Source organism: Lepisosteus oculatus, chromosome 13 (genome assembly GCF_040954835.1).
Source record: "Lepisosteus oculatus isolate fLepOcu1 chromosome 13, fLepOcu1.hap2, whole genome shotgun sequence".
NCBI classification, from domain to species: Eukaryota; Metazoa; Chordata; class Actinopteri; order Semionotiformes; family Lepisosteidae; genus Lepisosteus; species Lepisosteus oculatus.
In genome coordinates, this window is record NC_090708.1 from 10,357,628 (window position 1) to 10,379,409 (window position 21,782).

The 21,782-nt window shown below is 37.2% G+C and overlaps 1 protein-coding gene across 2 annotated transcripts in view; it reads right to left on the minus strand.

The window, feature by feature from the left end:
* slco2a1 (solute carrier organic anion transporter family, member 2A1) overlaps positions 1-14,763 on the minus strand; it is a 32,225-nt gene extending 17,462 nt beyond the window's left edge. For both annotated transcript variants that reach the window (XM_069197499.1, XM_069197498.1), the window contains exon 1: positions 14,572-14,763. In XM_069197499.1, the coding sequence (XP_069053600.1) occupies positions 14,572-14,640 (69 nt within the window). In that variant the 5' untranslated portion in view covers positions 14,641-14,763. The remainder of the gene's footprint in view (positions 1-14,571) is intronic.
* Positions 14,764-21,782: the final 7,019 nt, after the last annotated feature.

A 21,782-nucleotide genomic window follows, 5' to 3' on the forward strand; every position in this document is an offset into this window, starting at 1 on the left:
ACTTTTTTTCCTCAAAAGTTCCAGTAACTGCAGTGAAAGGAAGCAAATTATTTCCTTTTCTTGTTCTGCAAACACTTCTTTTTTGACAGAGCACAAATAATGTCACTTGGCATGAAATACACTTTCAATTTCATTGACCTTCTTTGCCAATATGCTGCTATCATTGTTGTATCTTTTGCTGCTTCGGCAGAAAGATGTAATGAATTCTTGCAGCTTTTCAGCAGTAAAATTTGTCAAAATAAAACTTAGGTGTTGATATTCTTATTGTTATCCAAATTTCCAAACCACCATTTGGTTTTGGTGAGACCACCATTTCCAATTATTGTGCAGAGAAAAAGACATTAACCTTTCACCACCTGTGTACTGTTTCATTTAGTAAACAGGTGGCCCAAACCTTTTCAAGTGCTTATTTAAGAGAGCCTTTGAAAAGTTTTTTAAAAAACATTTAAGAATGAGTTTTTCCTCTTTTTTTACTCAAAAACTGATTAAAAACTGATCTTACATATAAAAAAAACTTTCATATAATGATTTATAAGGCTTATAAGGCTTTTCAAAAATGAAAGGGTTTTTGCCATGAAATGATGAAGGACCAACAACATCAAAACCTCAAGCCTACTCACACTTCCAAACTATCAGTCACGTCATGTTGTCACCCTGTGGGTTATTGGGAAAGAGTGTTTTGAAAACCTCATCTTTTGTGGTTATTGGTAATGGCTATGAATCTTCTGGCCTGTCTGTCTACTTGTGATGCCACAGTCTGTTGTTTGGAACACCTTTCTCGGCAAAATTTCAAAGACAAGACTGACTCATCAAGGGATATATTTTGCAATGGGCTCTGCGCATTGACACAGGTATATAATCCCTCAGCATCTGACTGTGAAATACAAATCAGGTGCAATTTTAGTACTTGTGAAGAGTATTTACGTCATTGAATATTATAGACAAGTATTTTGCAAATACATGTAAAACCACAAAGCTTTAGGTACTTTTTGATAGTGCCTGAAGAGATTAGTACAAGCGGCATTAATAACATATAATGTCTCAGATTTCGTAGCTCACGTAATTTTCAAAGCTCTTAAATGTTTTAAACAACACTGTCACTGTTTTAAACAAAACTGAAGAGCTTTATAAATAGGTAATAAATAATTAATTGGACAATGTATTTTGAAACACTCAGATTGTGGCAGGAGCATCAGCTGGGATCTAATATTTTTAATAATCAATATTAAAGATATTTCAGATCAAAGAGAACACATTTAGCCATCTCAGCCTGTTCATCACCCTGGCTGCTTTATCTTCTTTCATTTACATAAGACATATTCACACTGTATCAGCAGTTTAGATTTAGCTATCAAAGAGTCTTTCAAAGAGACCACTTCAAGAAAATCCATTTCAATGGTGAAGCTTGTGCCTGTCAACACATCCATCAGAGCTCCATCAGAGAATTAATGAAACCTATGGGATTTATATATCATAGTTAAAATGTATGGTTACAGGCAGGTGTACGAGGTACCAAGATGCACTTAAATGTAATCATTTATCATTTTAATGTTTAAATAGTCTGTTTATATCTTAATTTGGCTAGTGACTAGCACTTCCATGGGAATCAGAAGATCCTCTTTTTAAACTCCCCTTCTGAGCCTCCCAGAATGGCTGACATTCTTGTTTTGTTTTCTCCACCAGGTGGCTTTGTTTTTTGTGGCCCATCTGCTTCTGTTGAATTCCTGCTTTCCCCTGGTGTACTGTCTTCTGCTACAGAAACGCCTCGTCCTTTGCTGTCTCACCACTCTTACATTTTCCACGACAACCTGTTATAGCATCTATAACACAGGTTGGTCTTGTATTTGTAAAACCCAGGAAAGAAGTGTAAATGTGAGTTCTGGTTTATTTTGTAGTTATAATGCTTATTAATAAATTACAGAATAAAGTGTCAGGAAGGATTTTTAGTAAGCCCTCTCTGTGGCCTTGACTATAGTATTCCTGCTGATTCCAGCCTGAAGAAATGCAGGGGAGAAGGGCCCTCTCTGATTGTCAGCATATTGAAGTCTGTGATCCAGACCAGGACACTGTACACTGGTTCATTCTCAACCTTCCTAAATGATGAATGGTCCAACACAGCTTGTCCTATTATCGTCTCCCACTAAGGGAGGCCCTATTTACTAAAACAATGGGTCAAAGAACACGGTCAAGGCCATCCAAAAAATAACCAACCAATAGTTAACCTTGCAAGGTGAACAGAAAGACAACTGTGCATCTGATGACATCACATTCAACTACCAACCATGATTTCCTGGTTTAAAAGGTACTGCACGGTTTGAGTCTGCTCGGAATATGGCAAGTTGACAACAAAACCCAATACTGCAACCGCTGGTGTCTGAACCTCCAGACTTAAACTTCTGTCTAAGCTTCCAGATTAAGAGCAAGCTGGTAACAGAATTCTGCCCAAGGTGCTCTCTATGCAGTGAGACCTTGCGACTAGCTAGACAGCCGTTATTATGCTTGATCAATATGGCTGGATTTTTCTCAACAGGCCTGAATATACTTATTTTCATTGGTAGTTGCTATACCTGGAAACAGACCAACTTGCTCCCTAACTCTCAAAGACCAGAGTCCGGCTTCGTGCCCCAAATTTTAAAAACCTAGTTCAGTTCAATGCTTGCAACAGAATCATCTCCCACTTCTCCCCCGATTCCAACATCACTACGAGTGGACCAACCCAGCAAAAGGATTGGACATCGCTCAGATGAATCCATTCAGCTGTCTCTTTTTCTTGATCTTGAAAATTAACTTGTTAAAATGATTTACTAGTTGTTGAATATCTAAAAGTTGAATACTTGGAAATTATAGTTGATGTTATATATAGTCGATATCTAATGTCTGATTTGTATACCGTATCTCTTCTTAATATGTTATGTTAGGTTATGTTATGTTTGTATCTTGATAACCCTCAAGTGAACAATAAGACATTTTGTGTCTAGCCAAATCATTAATTCACATGCTTATTTGCATCAATAAAATAGTACATTATGTTTTGAATCTGTGTACAAACTGATTATTATCCTGTCAATTGATTCCTAATAGCCAGTAAAAATCTCACATAGTTTAATGTTACAATTTCTAATTGTGCCATTAAATTCACACAACACTACAATTGTGTATAGACATTTGGCTCATCTATATCAACTGAATACCTCAGTGAAAACCTTTTGCAGGTTTACTCAGATTCATCCTTTTGTAGGCTAAAGAGTTCACGTGGCTAAATGTCTTGTATACTTTTCCTCTTTGTAATGTGCTCACCAAAGTAGGATACTGCTTTCTAAACATGCCTAGAATGCATCTTCATCATGTCTCTGAGGTTTGTTAAAAGTATCCTGTACAAATGCCCTTATCCTTCCACACCAGTGACCGCATAACACACAAATCCTCAGAGTGGTTAAGAGACAACAGGGGATCTACACATTTCTTTCAGTGGAAGATGACAACTGAAATAGCAAGCTGTCCTGCTCCACTAGTTCCATTCTTAAAAAAAAATAGGTCAAGTACAGCTCTTTTCCAAAAGGTAAGCTTAAAAAAAAGCCCACCCCTATGCCCCAGAAAGCACACGTTGTAAATAAGCAAACAGAAAAAACTTTAAAAGGAAAAACAAACGAAGTAAAAATATAATTCAGAGAATACTAATTACAGATCTCTATTTAAAGCATAAGTACTGTAGCTTCTATATATTGTGGACTATTCAGAGTGAATCTTGTATACTCATTACTTTTACATCAGATTGAGCCTGTTGCAAAATGTATGAAAGTCAGTTTGAAAATAATTTCGCTCCTCTTTAATTAGAAAAAAATAGTTATTTATTTTCAACTAAATGTCAGAAAATTAAATAAACTCATAGATATTCTTTTTCTTGGACAAAAGCTTTGTTTTGTTTTATTTTGCCAAAGCAGAGCTGCAATGCAATATTTCGGATTTTGCTTAATAAAAAAGAGCGTGACAGAGAGCACAGAGTTATCATTCTTGGCAGATGTGTGGCTACTGTTTCCTACAAGACACGCTTTTGAGTTCATTCCACCGTCTGTAAGCAGACCAGAAGTAGTTTAGGGGAGAGATCCTACAGTATGTTTGTACAGCGTGTTGCTTTTTTGGTTAAATCTAACCCTCCAGCTGAAGAAAAGAAGAAGAGATCAAAAGTATAATGTGATGTAAAAATACACTTCATTTTGTAAAAGAGCTCTGTTTTTTATTGAAGTGATTAAAAAGAAAACATTTTTTTTAAAATAATAATCTCTCAGGAATACAAAATGTCTACTTTAGGCCAGGATACAAAATCCTGACTTTAAAGCACAGGAAGCTCCCTATCCCAGGATTGTTCCCCATAAATAAAAATAAACACATTTCCGAAAAAAAAGATTCTCTGCACAAAGAGTCCATGATGAAAGCTGAGTAGGCAATGCTGTCTTCATGCACCAGCAGCATTCATGCCCTGCATGTTGTCTACCTTTCCTGGTTTTTTGTCCTCCAGACAGAGCCAGGAATGCAATTATAATATCATTTGAGATTCTCACAAAGGACGGCAGGATGATACGATGGTTAGCATTGCTGCCTCATAGCTCTGGGGCCCTAGGTTGAGTTCTGGATATAGGGTGCTATCTGCGTGGAGTTTGTATGTTCTTTCTGTGCGGGTTTTCTCCTACAGTCCAAAGACATATGGGTACTGTAGATCAGATGGCCCTGGTGTGAGTGTGCGTAGGTTTGTGTCTGTGTGTCTGCCCTGTGATGGACTGGCGTCCCCTCCGGGGTGTATCCTGCCCATTGCTTGCCAGGATAGGCTCTGGCTTCCCCTGAAACCCAGTATGGCATTAAGCAGTTATTAAATGGATGGACAGACTTTTAAAAAAATTCAAAATGTAAGAACAGCAGGAACTGCAAAAACTCGTGAGAAAAGTTACAAGGGAGAAAGAGGCCATTCAACTCACATTTAGCTCATTTGGTAGCTAAAAGGCTCTCCCCGGGGGCTCTGAACAATCATGCTGGAGGAGTGCAGATCTTTAATCAAGGTCTTTAATCCATTTGACCCCCCCCCTCATTTACATAGACAGAAACTGAAACATGGGTTACTTCTTTACTAAAGAGTTGTGGGGGCATGGAACAAGCTACCCAGTCATTTTGGGGAAACAGGGTGAACCGATATCCTGACATCTTTCAAAATGGCTGGATGACATCCTTGGACCAAATCCAGTCTTGGTGTGCAGCAGTGCCTACAGGTTTGCATTCCTCCTGAAATTAGCCATAGCTTATTTATTGATCTAATTAGTCACTTAACTGGCCAATTTAACAACCTTTACCCGTTCCTCTTGCATTGAAGATACAAAACGACCTATAAGATCTGCTAGAATACAATCTAGAATACAAATCAGCAGGGGAGTTGTGCTTCCTTTCACTAACAAATGCATTGCATTCATTACTGTGCCTCACCTGGAAGACAGGAAATGTGAAGGCTGCTAGATGAAGGCTCAGTGTAATATTGGAAGTCAGTAGCAGAGCCAAGGCTTGAAATGGAAACCTCTAAGCTTTTGTCCTTGAAGCTGTCCTCATATAACATAAAACAGACAAAAGTTTCTTTTCATCTACGGGTATTTGAACTGAAAGTTTATCCTAATTTTATCCTTAGTATAAAAGCCTCTTTCAATTTCATGTCCTACACTATCATTTTATTACTTGATAAAAAAAAACAATGACAACATGAACTACCTGATTGCAAGAGAGAATGATGAATGGTAGGAGTGTATAAGAACACTCAGTTGAGTGAGTTCTTGTCTAGGTAGGACAGAAGTATAGGGACACACCCTTTGCGTCCCCTACTCACACAGCTGACACACGATAAGATTCTTTCTAGGAAAAGAAAGATTTCTAATGTTGTTAAACCTCTAACATTACATAGACAGCAGCCATATCACTCTGCGACTCACAACTAGCAACCCACTGAAGATAAGTAGGTCTGAGCCTGGTCAGTACCAGGATGGGAGACCTCCTGTGGAAAAGTAAGGTTGCTGGTGGAAGAGGTGTTAGTGGGGCCGGCAGGGGGCGCTCACCCTGTGGTCTGTGTGGGTTCTAACGCCCCAGTATAGTGATGGGGACACTATACTGTAAACAGGTGTGGTCCTTCGGATGAGATGTTAATCGAGGTCCTGACTCTCTGTGGTCATTAAAAATCCCAGGGCGTTTCTCAAAAAGAGTAGGGGTGTAACCCCGGCGTCCTGGCCATATTTCCCATTGGCCCTTACCAATCATGGCCTCCTAATAATCCCCATCTATGGATTGGCTTCATTACTCTCTCTCCTCCCCACTGATAGCTGATGTGTGGTGAGCGTTCTGGCGCACTATGGCTGCCGTCGCATCATCCAGGTGGATGCTGCACATTGGTGGTGGTGGTGGAGGGGAGTCCCCATTACCTGTAAAGCGCTTTGAGAGGAGTGTCCAGAAAAGCACTATATTATTATTATTATTATTATTATTATTATCATCATTATTATTATTACTTTGTGCTATAAATAACAACAACAATTTTTTAAACATAAGCCTTCATTGGTTTGGTTGATTTTCTATAGTGAATTACACCCAAAACACAGAGCAATATAATTAAAAACCTTCATTTTGTATTGAGGTACTTTGAAAAACTTTTTATTGATAAGACAACTTTATTGGCCATATTTAATTTCTTGTATTAGGAATTTGTCTTTTCACATACCCCAGCTTGCTCTCCATGAGACACACAGGCAGGGACAGAAGCCTGGGGTCAGAGCGCAGGGTCAGCCATTTATACGGCGCCCCTGGAGCAGCAGGGGTAAAGGGCCTTGCTCAGAGGCCCAATGGAGTAGGATTCCTCTGCTGGCCGTGGGATACAAACCCGTAACCTTCCAGCCACAGGCGCAGAGTAAACTGGCTAGATAGAAACCAGCACAGAATTCTGCCCCTTGCTGAATATCAGGTGCTGTGGCTGAATTGTCTCTTCATAGAGAATTAACACATCAGAAATGTTTGTGCCAAGACTTCCTGAGATGTGAGTAATGAAGTTCCTCTGGTGGAACAAAAATCTTGTTGTAAAATACCAGGATGCCTTTCTTTACAATAAAGCAAGGGCATTACAAGTGCCAAAGCCATAGCTCTTAAATGCAAGAACTGATAAGCATCTAAACAGACAGAGTAGCTGGGAATTGTATTTATTGGACGTTGATTGTCACAACTTTAGTTTAATGTGTAACTGTCTCATCCTCGCCTGCCCTACCGAGGATTAGCAGAAAGCATGAAACCTCATTTGTAGCCCGGAAGAGAGCAAGGAGGAGAGAAAGAGCATGACTGTTTTTAGGATGGACTGTTGATATGCAATCAAAGTGGCAGTGAGATTGCTCGTTTGTAAAATCTGAAATATTTCTTCAGCTGATAGATTTACTTTAGTTATTTCCTTTCCAAATAAGGTAGCTATGGTGATACTTTCATAGGAAGAGAGGTCGTTCTTCCATTGCTCGCGATAAGTCACAATGCAGCTGAAGAAAAAAGCCAGACAGAGGCTTGAGTAGCAAAGCAAAACTGTGCCCTGAAATCAAATGTACTTTTTTTGCGCTATATGAGAAGCAGAAATATCTTTCTAGACTGACTTTTACTTACCTGTCTAGCTCACTTGCTTGCTCTGTCTCTTTTCCTTATTTATGTCCTTTTTTGAAGGAGTTGTTATTTAATGGCTTTATAATGCTTGTGTAATATGAAATTACTTACCATTATTTTAATGCATGAGTGGATTCAAAAGGAGATTATGTAATTATATTTTCATTACAATCACATAATTTAGAACTACTGCTGTATCAGGCACCAGCAGATTCCTGCATAATCATGAGATTTATTCTACCTTTGTAATGCATTACTTTAAAAGCCTTTGTCTGCCTTGCACATCTAATGAATGTGTACAAGAGCCAGATACAATTATTTACGGGACAAATTGCTTCATTAGATATAAAAGTATTTGCCCTCAGCAATGCTTCTGCTGAGGTGGCATGGTGGCACAATTTTTCTGGCTGCTCTGGTGTCCCTCACCACCCCGGCTAGGTTTAATTGGCCATTCTAAATTGTCCTTTTCTCTGAGGCCCTGAGATGGGCTGGCCTCCCAGCCAGGGCGAGAGTAATCACGCCCTTCCAGATCCATATTGCCCCTTAATCTTCCTGGGCAGGTTCTGGCCCGCTGTTACCCTCCTAAAGATAAGTGATTTACTAATAATAGATAAATGGAACTTCTCAGCTTGTTTTTGTAGACCCTAGTACTGAGGGGTTACTGTGGGAGTGCAATAGCAGATGTCGTCTTTAATTAAGCATAGAACTTTGAGGAGGAAAATATAAAATGCCCAAACAAAATTAATTTAACTTCCTGGGTAGTTCAATTTGTGATCAGATGAACTTATTGCCACAATCCTCGCACCGGGAGTTCCCGTTTCCCTCTATATAACTGGGAAGCAACAATCGTTCTTTCCCTCCTCTGACTCCTGAGTCCGGTGGTTGCCTGCTTTTTCTCTGCCTTCCTACAGTAGCTTTATGTGCTAGTGACTTGTACGTCCTGATGCCGTGAAAAGAGCAATTAGATGGTCAGTTTTATGCCTGTTAAGTCCTCTGCAGCCTGTCTAAGGTATTTCCTTAATGCGAGATTCCACTGATTTTCAATTTTGTATTTGTCTCTTTATATCAATTATTCTGTCAGATTTATCACTGGCCATTTACAAGGCACAGCTCAATAATAATAATAATAAACAATTTAACATTCCAGAATAAAATAAACCCACTCACCAAGTCACAAGATACACACTGGGCTTCAGCCCCAAAAATACCAAGATATGTTCTATTATGTGTTTGGTTTTTAGAAGCAGGAACTGTTTTAAGCAGTCCGTTATTTTAATCAAACGAAGTAAGTGGAGCAAGAGAACAATATTACAAGGATAATAATGGACAATAAAACTGGCACAGCATTATGAAAAAACGCAAGTAAGTAGTAATAATGCAAGATAATTCTTCTAATGCAAGCTCTATTACATCACAAAAATAAATCTGACATCATAAATGTCAGTGAGATGAAACTATGCTTTTGACAGGGTGCTCAATCTGATGAAGTAAAGTCCACACCTGCTACTCTTGCTATGAGAAATCCAACCTTTACCCGACAAAATGAAGTTTTAAACAAAAGGCTCAATGCAACATGCCGTTATTCAAGCTTTAATGGTAACTTTTAAGTCCCAGTGCAGAAATCGTTACACGGTGCATTCCCCTACCTACCGAAACAATGGCTTAAAAGTCAACTGACTGAGAATGAATCCAACACTCATGGTATTGCAGTTACTAGGACTCATGATACACAATCCATTGCAGAAACTTATTTTTGTAAAGCATTTGTAATATTTTTGGAGTAATTGAGGTAATCACAAAGTTGTAAAATCACTCCCAAGCTGACAAATGAGCATCATTTTCATTATCATTCTCATTGTACAGCTGCTTCAGCAACCAATGGAAACAACATGTTATAAGAATGGTCTGTAACTTAATAATTCTGCATTTAATTGTATTTGGATACATTACATAAAGCATTTGTTTTTCAAGCATTACTTTTTTTTGTTTCACTTGCTTGAGAATCCAGTTTTTTAAAACTCACACAACATCGTTTCCGCACACCATTTCCCTGCTGCAAATCCTAAAAGAACTAAACTCGTGCCGGTTGTGATTGAGCAGAAGGTACAAAGTGTACTAACGTTTCAGGAAATCGAACTTCGTGGCAAAGATGTGCTGAGAAAGGGAGGATGACTCAAAATTTGGGTGGATTTCAAAATGTGTTCAGATGTGTGGTACGTGCAAGCACCTTGGTCTCTTTCTTAACGCAGCGATGAAAGCGCTGCTATGACAAGGAGAGGCATTCTAAAAGGGATGGTGGTGAGTTTTGCACTGAAGAAGATAGAGACGGTTCTACTGCCTGTTGTCAGGCATAGAGCCAGCTGGCAGACAGCACATCAGCTGTACGGAGTTACACACTCTCTGCCACACACTCCTGAACATTTGCCAAGAAAGCCTGCTGCATAGTGCTGGGGTTATATACAGTTTTATACTACAGTTTTCTTTTAAAGAAACAGTAGTAAATACCTATTTTCCCAACTAATTTACATTTGGATGCTTATATTCCTTAAGAACATAGGATGACGGCATCTATACCTGCCTATTACTGATTACCTAGAATCAGAATCTACTTATTGACAACAATAAAAACAGTGTAAGACAGAATACGGAAAACATCCAATGGATTTTGCAAGATGTGTACATAAATACTGTAAATAAATAACATTACAATAGAACATGAAACACACATAAGATTCAAATGTGACATATACAGTATATGGTGTTTATACAAGCACACTGAAGGGGCTCAGTCATCAGAGTTTAAAAGAGTGATGGCACTCTGAACAAATTACTTCTCAGTTTGTAACCTTTGCTACTCTAAAATGTTGACCCAATGGTAATTGTTCAAATGGGAAGTGTTGTGGGTATGAGGCATCAGTTACTATTAAAATTGCTTTCCTTTAAACACCCCTAGTATACATGTGGTTGAGCTGATTCTGTTTCCGACCAATAATTGTGCTGCCTATGTTTAGAATCCTTGAGAACTTGGCTCTACCCCTGACCAGATTCCCACACCAAGTGGAGGTGTTACAAGAGAGCAAACTCTTGACTAGACTTGTGTAGACCAACTCTAGGATGTGTTTGCTTACATCAGAGGTCCTCAACCTTCTTAAGAGAAATAATCTATACATGGTTTCATATTCCTAAAATCAAAATAAGGGAAAGCACAGTTAGAATGACAATATACTGTAGTGCAAATGACTTAGGAATCATCGTACAGTGAAGTTACTACACAACAGGATACTTTCTCTAAGTAATCACACATGAGGAGCATCACTGGAGACAATACTGGCCTGGTTTGCTAAGCTCTGCTTGAAAATTTAAGCAAGAATTATTTTGTTTAAGTAACCAAACCCGATATGCTATCATATGAACAAACATTCCATACACAACTGAATATAACAAAATAAACCTGTAGAATGGTCCTTATTCTCAAAATATATTTCTACACAAAGAGGTAGCACCCACTTTTTCTTAGCCTCACCACTTTCCCAGGCACCAAAGATTAACTAAAATGAAGAGTGCTAAATTTACTTTAGTTTTTTTTTAATTATTTTACAGGGGACCTACTGTAGTTTTTTCACTTTGCAGTAGAAATTCAGAAACCTGACTGCACCAACACCAACTATTGTAACAATCTGTTCCTTCATGTCCTCTGACGTCAGAAAAATAAATAACTGCTTTTGTTGTTTTATCAGCAACAATCTAGACCTCAAAAAACAGCCAGGTGGTAACTCCAGTAATAATATTGCCTCCTGCTCCAACACACACAAACTGACTAATTATTTGGCTTTATTTTTTTAACATTTTCTTAACAAAATAGTGTAACAAAATACACACACATAATGGGTTACACATACTGTAATTGATCTACATTCCTTAAAACAAAACAGGCAAAGCAAAACAAGGCCCAAAAATTCAAAACAATGCAAGTCTTGTTATACTCTCAGTGCTAATACATTGTCAAGTAAAGAAAACAACATATTTGAATATACTGTACTTCCTGAACATGTTCGTTCAGAGTCTCAGAAAGAATTACTCTACTAATACCATCAACCAGCTAAAAAATACTTTCTGCACGTGCTCCAGCGTGATCAAGAGAAACCTGCAATAATATCAAACAAGCTCATACAAATGCTGCTACTTTGGTTCTCCTGCATTCTTAAAACAAAGCAGTAAGGCAAATGCTATGCAGAGTGCATGTGTTATGCGTATCCGTCCTTAGGTATCTAAAACAATCACCTGAGGTCTATAGTGAAAAATCTGTTTTACAGCTTTACAGGGCTCGTGAAAATAACATTTCAGATTTAATTGTCGTTTACGCCTAAAGTGCAAAATACAGTAGTAAGGATCTGAAAGTTACTGATGACGTTGTACAGGTGTTAGTTATTATAGTTTTGATCTTTCTGTTGTATGGCATACAGTATATAAATGTATAACAAGTGCAATTTTGCATTCAGATAGTTAAGACAGATAATTGTTTCAAGAGCCAAGTAATTATTATACTGTATAATTTATTATTCCAAGTAAGCAAAAGGTGACATGCTGCCTCTTATCCATGCTCATCTACTAGTACAGTTTCAGTACCAGGACTGACCTTTACACAGTTGGGTTTTGCATGAAATATGTTGATTCTGTATCGGTGTACCATTTTGGGCAGTAGTGCCTAACCCTGGTCCTAGGAGACCAGTGTGTCAGCAAATTTTCATTCCTGCTCAGCACTAAATCTCCAATGCATATTGATGCCTTTAATTGGTCCGCTTGCTTGTTCAGAGTTTGGTTAACTTGACTTTGCTCTCAGTCCTGAGTTTCAGAAAAACTTCAAGGGTACTGTATCCAACATCTTCTGAATACAGAACTTTAGATAACTCAACTTCCATGCCTTAATACCAATTAAACAGCTATTAAGAGGTGATCAGTTTATGATGAACAGGGATAGGTGGAAACATGCCCCATACTGTAAATTCCTTCTGTAAGCATTACTAAACTGTTTCAAAACACTTAGGCCATAAAAATTATTAGTATAGATGTGGTCTGAAAGAAATCAGAAAAAGTTATAAATTCCCTCGAATCTTGCATTTTCCTATCTATCTTTAGAGATTTCAGTACTATACACCATGTTTAATTATACTGGGGACAATCATAATCCTAAGGTATGGACTTTAGTATTATAACTCTGTTTTGTACCTTAATTTTTTTTTATCTCAAAGGTTTGTAAAATATGGTCCTGGAATGTGTTTTGTGGGGAGGACGTCTGCCCTTTATGGAAACATTTGTGAGAACATTTGACATCTGAGAAATCTTCATTCTTTTTGAGAACAGAGGGGAATACCCACATGCTGCACTGTGCACTACAACTCCTTGTCAAACTTAGAGCATGATGCTTAATTACTAGAGAGGTACATCTTGACACCACGCATTCCAGTGTTTGCTCAGACGTGCCTTAGTAACCTGGCACAGAAGTACAGTGCGTGAAATATTAGCTGTTTTGAGAACATCTGGATTTTCTTTAAGACGCTGCTCTAAATTATGAATTAAGGTGTGCAAATCATCATTGCAGGTTATGAATATAATTTAGTGCCACTGTATACATGTCTGTTGGTTAGCGTGAAGGCTACTGTACTATAAATGCAAGAAATGCTCTTGGTTCCAAGTGCCTCTCAGTATATATACTGTATATATAAGGCCTGCTTTCAAGGAAAGCACACCACACCTCCCTGGTTGTAAGGCCAGTAGCAGTGAACATGAAATTGAACCATTTTAATTTACTATACAACATCTAAAGATAGAGCAATAATTATTAGACTGAAAGACCAATAACTGATTCCAAGTCGCATCGTTTTAAATGTTGGTTTGCATTATAAGGAGTTTTCATCATTGTGTCGTTACTTCTTAGCCTGTCCAACCCGTTGAACAGCACTGACATGAGACCACTAAAATATTTGTCTCGTTCAATCCTACCGAGCTAGATTTTCGGTAAACTGAGACAGGCATACCCAGCTGAATATACAGCAGATAACAAACTTGTAACATCACCTTGTAAACTACGTAGGCATGTTAATTGCAACTGCCTTCAACATTTCGAGACTTAAAGGAAATGTGACTTGCTTAAGAGGAGACACATTTTCCCCAAGGTGAAATCCCCTTCACTGACTCTAAGAGAACACACGTGATGTTACAGAATTGATTTCTGTATGTGTATGATTACAAAACGTGATTTTTCCCATCAGCAATTATAATGCAATTTTATTTATAAGCACTTTTCTGCGACGCTTATACCCAAATCACAAGCTACAATTCCATCGGAAGAATGACCTAACATTTGCAAGATATCTATACATCAATAGTAAGAGAACAGAAGGACACGAATGATGTATTACATGCATTTTGTGACGAGAGAATAGAATTAAAATGACTTTATCCCTTGGACAAAGTTGTGAGTTAAATACATAAATGTAGCAAGGAAAATAACCTTTTCATTAATTGTGAAGAAGGATTTTTTAACTAATATAATTTATATTTAGAGTAATATAAATGTTTAATTTCATAAACGTAGATCCCTTTCCAATGAGAAGCATGGCTAAATAATGGATCTCAGGTGAATAAAGTTATATCCCTATAAGGAGAGAGTTAGCAAATTAACAGTTCTCGCTTTACGGTTTTAAGGAAGCATAATTACAAAATTCAGGTACAGTTAAGTGGACAAAATCTCATAAAGGGTGTATTTGACACTTCACCCAAGAAAGAATACTAATTTTAAAAATTCCAACTAACAATTCAATAATCTTCGCATTCTTAAGTAAAAAAAAAACTTACTTTCGAAATCATTAATATTAATTTAATAGTAATGCTAAAATAAATATATAATAAAAGTACCTTAATGTTGCAAAATAAAGAGGCACTTTTGGCTTGGGGTTTCTTCGTTTCCTTAAGATGCATTTCCATTTTGAAAAGTGACCCCCTCCGCGGAAACAAAACAAATTTCCCTCGTTTGCTGAATTTCAGGCTGTTTCTGGTGACTAGTTACAACTCGGGAGATGACAGCGTGTTTCTCTGGACTCCTGTTATCTTACTCGGTGTTTTATGCGTTTCTGTGATGTAATGCTGACTCTGCCCACAAACCTTCAAGTCCGCTGCATATCCACGCTTTTTAATGTTTTGAATATCACTCACAGAGACTTTGACACGTTTTGAAACTACAGATGCTACGTTTCTAGAATTTACGTAGTATTTGATGTTTTTGTTAATAGCACCTCCAAGTATCTTACTCAATGCATGGAATTTGTGAATGAAGAAATGGTCTTAAGTATTATACCTCGAAATTGGCACCAGCAGCAATCTTATCTCCATGGGATGAAACCATTAAACTTATCGATATGGGTGTGGTGCAGCTGGCTGCTCTTGACGGTGAAAACGTCCTCCTTAAAAAATAAAGTTGCCAGTTATAGACGCCAGTTTATGTGTATGGGAGGTGAAAGTATAATCTAGCAAATTTTCCCTCTGATTTCCATTTCAGAGTGTTGTACTAAGAGTGTGATGGCGGAAACCTGCCCAATAAATAACCAGCCTTAATACAGCGTTTAATCAGTGCTGAAATACATTTAAAATGTGATGTGGGTAGTTGCAGAGGGACTGAAATGATTTTGAAATTGGAAAAGGCTTTGTAGAAATCAGCACCACAATAGGTGAAATTATCTGTATCTGGGCACAAATGAAGTTAATTTAACGAGAAAATACTTTTCGTTGAAGATTTTGAAGAGCATAGTTTATGCGCAGGAGCTAACATTACCTCCTTGATAATTTGCGGATGATTCTATTAACGTTAGAAATCGAGCATCATTTGGACGCTGGACTGGTTTTAACACAATCACCTTCTATGCAAGCTAGCCGTATACTGTACTATGGTTAGCTTCCAAATAACTAGGCCCACGGAAGGCGATGAGAGTAATTTACAGTGATTAAATGTTAATTACTGTAACAGAAAATATGAATCACGAGGATTTAGATAATGTCCAGACGCTGGCATTTTCATGTCATTAAATATTGAAGTTAAAATATATGTTAACAATACAGACTGTCCGTATAATACGTCTAGAAAACATCTTCCATCGATAACATTGATTCAGGTACTCAAAACAATGGTTTTATTACAAAAATAAAAATATAGGTTCTGCTTTACTGCAAAATACAGCGTCCTTTAATCAACGACAACACCCGAAGGTGTAGTCCTGCAAGGCAAACTCCGTCTCGCCTTGACTCTGAACTGCAGAAGTAATCCGATTACAAAATGTAGCTCTGAACTGCAATGGAGTCACTGTGTGGAGTGCTCCCCCTGCTGTCACCGTTCATGTTTGCTTTTATTGGACCATCGTTCCACGTGCCGATAATTGCCGTCAGGCACTGTTCCATTTCTTGGCTACACTGTAAAAGAAATTAAGGCCACAGTGTAGAACATCTCCGAAGTGCTTAAGGGCAGATTCCAGGTATTTACAACCTGCTATAAAATAAAATTTCTATTAGGCCGATATTATTTTATATGCAGAAAACAATTGGTCCAATGATTCATAAAAGACGTACATGGGATATTTGCTTTTTGCACACAAAAAAACAAGTGTTTGCCTGCAATTTCTTCTAGTGTTTTGACTAGGAGCTCACCGAAAAAAAGTTTTGATTTCAGAAGAGGATGGTTTTGACCAATGCTTGTAAAATAATAAAACAAACTTAAAAGGGGGTTTTCATGTAAGAACTTACCTATGGGACTAACATAAGGGAATTTGGGATTATGGGGTATAAATTCCTTGTGACTTTTACCAAATTTTTCAACAGACGGTAAATTGGTTGCTCTGGTTATCCATATTGTGAAATAGAGGCTCAAGTCTGGGGTGTTGTCAAGATGTGGTGAACTCTTCTGTGTCAAGTGGCTAGAACTTGGGCTTATGGGTATAATAGACTTGCCTGACCTGAGTGTAAACTTTGGTGTGGTTTTTATTCTGAATACAATTTAAATCTGAGTAATATTGTTCTAAAACAAAAAAAAATGTAGCACATACTTGTACAGGGGGTGCAAAACGAATTGCTCTTTGTACAGGGAGTGTACTCCAGGGTTATGGGAACAACGTAGCTTCTGGTAAACAAGCCACACAGAACACACCTCAGCAAACTAAATTTTCATTTCTTCAACATCACGATTGAAACAAAAAAAGAACACACTTTGCGATAAGAAAACAATTAACTAGTACTTTGTGTGCTCAGCTTCCCCCCAACCCTAGTGACTTGTGCTTCAAATGGTTGAAATCAGACTTTATGGTGCCGTAATCTACACAGTATATTGGTGGCACATAAGGAAATGTATTAGTGCCAAAGTGAAGGCAGTTGAACAATTTGTTTAGGACAAAAAAAAAAACCCTCAAGTCTTGCTTTTGGAAGATGGCATTAGAAAAAGGTCACAGAGCAGAAAAGTTTAGACTCGTTAAAATTGTTCAGATGTAAGTTTGGTTAGCCCAATTTAGAGGGGAGCACAGAAATAAGAAATGCTGAACAGTAGCTGATTGCTCTTTGCTGATTGCAATTTCAGCATTCAGTAGGCTCAACTAGCGATCACAATATGGTTTTAATTTATTTTTTTTAAGTTGTGAGCAAGAAACTGTAGTATTATCTGATCAAACCTAGTTAAAAAGGGTGCCAACGTTTAAATTCTACTGGATAAACATGAATGTAAGTGTTCACTTCAATTTTAAATGACATTGTAACTATTAAAGTAAACAAAATTAACCAACCTACAAGGGTTATAACTTTATTATACTGAAAAGCATTAATGATACAGTTGTCATAGGTTCCAATACTCATCTGCTGAGTTTTTAATGCCCTTCAGTATATATTACTGCACTGCATTTAGTGTTAACAATAACCTTTGTAGAAGAGAGCTTTGATCATGTGAACCACAATTTACAGCTTCTGACTGTTGAAGGCTCTCAGTTCATCCGATTTTCTTTGTCTTTATATCGCTGACATCTTTAAACCTGTAAAATTTATTAAAATGGCCTTATTAAGCACATGATTAGGTAACAAGTAAAACTTTTGGCAGAATGATAACCGAGGAAGAATGTAGTCCTCCTAAAGTGAAGCTTTACACTATGAAGTTGTATACTGTGTTCAAAGTCAATTATCACAAAGTCTCAGCCTTATCTGACTGCAGGCTTTCACGAGTCTGTCATTATTCCAAAGTTCTAAGTGTGGAATTGAAACAAGTCCACAAGAGCAAAGAACACACTTGCACACTCTGCAAGATGTGGGATCTAAATCAGTACCTGGCAGTGACAATCTGTGTTAATTGTGCTTTATGACTTCATTAATGTGTCCATGCATAAAACCTTACCTTCTCACTGCAGAATCATACTATTAAACAGATCAACATCCTAAGTATTGATCGTACTAATAAATCTGTATGTTGTTGCACCTATACAACGCACCAGGGACAAAGGCCAAAAATAAAAATAATTCTTTTATTTACTCTAAACAAATTGTCTTCTTTCATGTACTATTTTCAGGCAGAGGTTTTTAGTTTTCCCATTATACCCACCAAATCAATCTCTCACTACCTAACATCTATTTCAAACGGCACATTCTTTTTTTCTCCCAAAGTACTTAACAGCTGGGTGGCAGTACACTTGTGATGAAGACAATTTACAAAATATTTCTTCTCATGGCAACTCATTATTTAAGAGTGCTGCAGTTGTCCCATTACCCCCTAAGGTTGCCCTCTTATTTGATTTCTGCCACTGCACAGGCAGAAATATTCCAGAAAGAAAGGAGAGAATGCAATTCTAATGTTTAATTTCTTGTCATACATTTGTCCTGTCGCTCTTTTTTTGTTCTGCGTGGAATGATGCCTGACACATTAATTAACATGCCAGCAGCTCTTCTGAAGACAAGTCAAAACTTGTTTTTCACGAAACAGCTCGATGACATTCTCAGATCAACAGGGAAACAAACCGATAACTAAAAAGAGGTGAAAGGAAATTCTAGAATTGGTTCTGAAAATGAACACCAGCTTTACCACCGTATTAACTAAAAATCTGGTCTACTTTTATTAAATTTTATTTTACAAGAACACTTAATAGTTTTTCTTAACTTTTGGGGGGGGATTATGTTTATTACCGTTTCTTGAACGAGACCCTTAATGTTCCTCTATGGGACGATCATGGAAACATGATTTCAAGTAACTGTCGGTAATTTTACAAAAACCCTTGTTTTTAATTTCAACACGTGTAGCGGATCACCTTAATCCTCTCTTTTACATAGTAACCTGCATTTGTAATGTACACTTCAGTTACAAACCTGTAATCAAGAGAGGCCTTCTAGCATATTGTTATAAGAGTAAAGAAATGTCAAAAGGAGCAAAAAGAACTACTTTCAACAAGCAAGAAGGCAGGCAAAAACACATTCCTTTGCATTCCATCTGTCAGAAAGTCCTTCACCTTTTCTCTTCTTCACTTCAGCCTGCAGGATTTATAGATGCTTTTCGTATTTAGAGGTATGCTTTCAAATCACTCTGAAACATCAAAGAAGATTATTCACTGTACAGATCATATGGCTAATTCTCTTTTTGTCCTGCTGTGCATTTCACGTACGTGAACTGAGCTGACCCGCATTCCATGTGGTTCAAAGACAGTCCACCTCTGTCCCATCTATTCCTCCATCCACAGCTGCACGATCCTGAGGGTATGTTCTGTTCCTTGCTTGGGAAATTCTTGTTTTAAACCACACATTTCTCAATCGATAATCATTCGTGTTACCTTCATATCATTAAGAAAATAACCAAAATCAAAACCAGCAATTTTAACACTACTATTTTTACTTGAGAGAGTGCACAAGAATTGAAATTAAAATGTAAAATTCGGTATATCTTTGGTATCTTCTAAACAATTTCTAAAACGCTTTGGAAAGGAATATATATATATATTTTCTGGATTGAATTACACTTTTTTTGATAGGATAAAAATCAAATGACTGCAATGAAGGGAGAGGGCCTGCGCTTGATTTATAATAATTTCTTGCTGTAGAACTAAGACTTCAGGAATAGAGAAGTTATATTTCACTCACAAATTTCACAGAAACAGTAATGCAAATTAAAACAAGCATAAAAATTAAAAGTTTCACAGCTCCTGAGCCATTCCGGCTAAAAACCTCAAGCTCTAGCTGTAAGACTGCCATGTGAAACTGTCTGAAACTTCTCTTTCCTGTAAATGGGTCCATTCAAAATAAGTTTGCTTTGTCACTTGGTTTCATAGATTAACTTTATGGGGGAAGTACAATGTAATCAAGCTCACACAACTTATTAAAACATCCATATCTGAAAACTAACACTACAAAATTAGATAGCATATCTAAAAACTAACACTACTTTGCACTGCAAAGCTAAGTATTTTGCTTTCAAACCTTTAACCGAGAAGAAAGAGCTGTGAGACAAGTAATTAAGTGCTGCAAGAAAACCCAAATCCATTGTCAGTAACCAATGGCTGATTAAAAATAATTTGAAGTCAACCATACTGTAGCAACGCAAATGTTACTTCTGTTTTCTTTATTGTCCTTTTCTTCTCCTTAATGTACACAGATCAATGAAAGTTGGCAACATCCCCCAAAAAACAAAAGTACAAAGCATATATTTTGCAAAATATATACAAAGTTCCAATTTACAATTTTTGCTTTCCTTTCAAAACCAATGCCGTACCGCTTAGCAGCAGATATATAAAAAGAATTTCGTGTACTACACTCCTAGGGTGTCACTTCACATGGTCAGTGTCTGAAAAAGCTAGGATTTACAAATATTTACAGCTCTACAGCTGCAATACTGAATCACAGGGATGTCCTACTCTTAAGCCCTGAAGAATCTAAACATTAGCGTTTAAAAACACAGGAGTCTAAACAAATTGGAAAATCACCCCCTCTAGTTTAAAATTTTTAAAGGCACCTTTGTGAAACTTTGTGATAATCATAACATGTCCACTGTTCAAGCAACAGTGCCCACAGCCTTAATTTAATAAAATGTCTTTATACCGTTACACAATGATACACCTGTATGTTCTGTGGCTTGTTCAATATAGTAGGTAAAATACTAGGTGTTCAACTTAAAGAATATGACAAGCTGCTATTCTGAAAAAGTGGCATAAGATGTTCGGGTACTAGGTCTGAGGATTACGTCCAGTGGTGTTAATTCTCTATTAGTAATTAAATTACCAAGAATGCATTAAAATTACAAGGCTTGGTAAGCAAAGGAACAATCCCATATGTAGAAACTGTAAGCGTATTAACACAAAGCCTAACTGCTCCTTGACTCATCTTTTTATTTGAACTAATGCAAGGCTTGAGAACCTGAAAGCATTCTTACAGCAACTACCATTTCTTAAACTTAAATAAATTACACATTTCTCACAGACCCATTTCTTACATTTTGCTATAATAGTAGCTGCTGGTAAAAAGAGGTAGAAAAAATAAAATGGAAGAAAGCTTGGGATACTTCAGGAAATAAAATATTTTGCTAACATTCTGCAACATTAACACCCCACAATGTTTGCTTTTTCCTTAAGATACAGCACAATAAAACTTCTAACTTTTTATTTCTCTAAAGCTAATTCTTCCTTATTTAGAATTCAGGTCATTATGAAATGAGATGCCATTAAATAAATGCATCATAGACTTGGAAAGAAGAATGATTAGTGAACACAAGGCAATTTAAAAGTAGCTGACCAAGTGACATTCAAAAGAGGCAACTCGTTCCTAGGATCTGTCTTCAAAGTCTTAAAATTTGACTTTTCATATGTTAAATCTGATTTCCCAGCTATACTTAAAATGTTTCATTTGCTCTAGCACATTTTAAATAGATTTACAAATGCTGTAGCTTAAACCAAAGTGTACAGAAACAGAAGAATGTTCCATTATAGTAAATTCTGTGATTTAACCTACTAGTTTTGAAGAACACAAATTAATCAGTTACTTGTAAACAGTCTAGATTAAAGCCAATAGGAAGATCAAATACACAGTGAAACAGTGACTTTTGCAACAATGATGCAATACCTCAAACTCAGTAC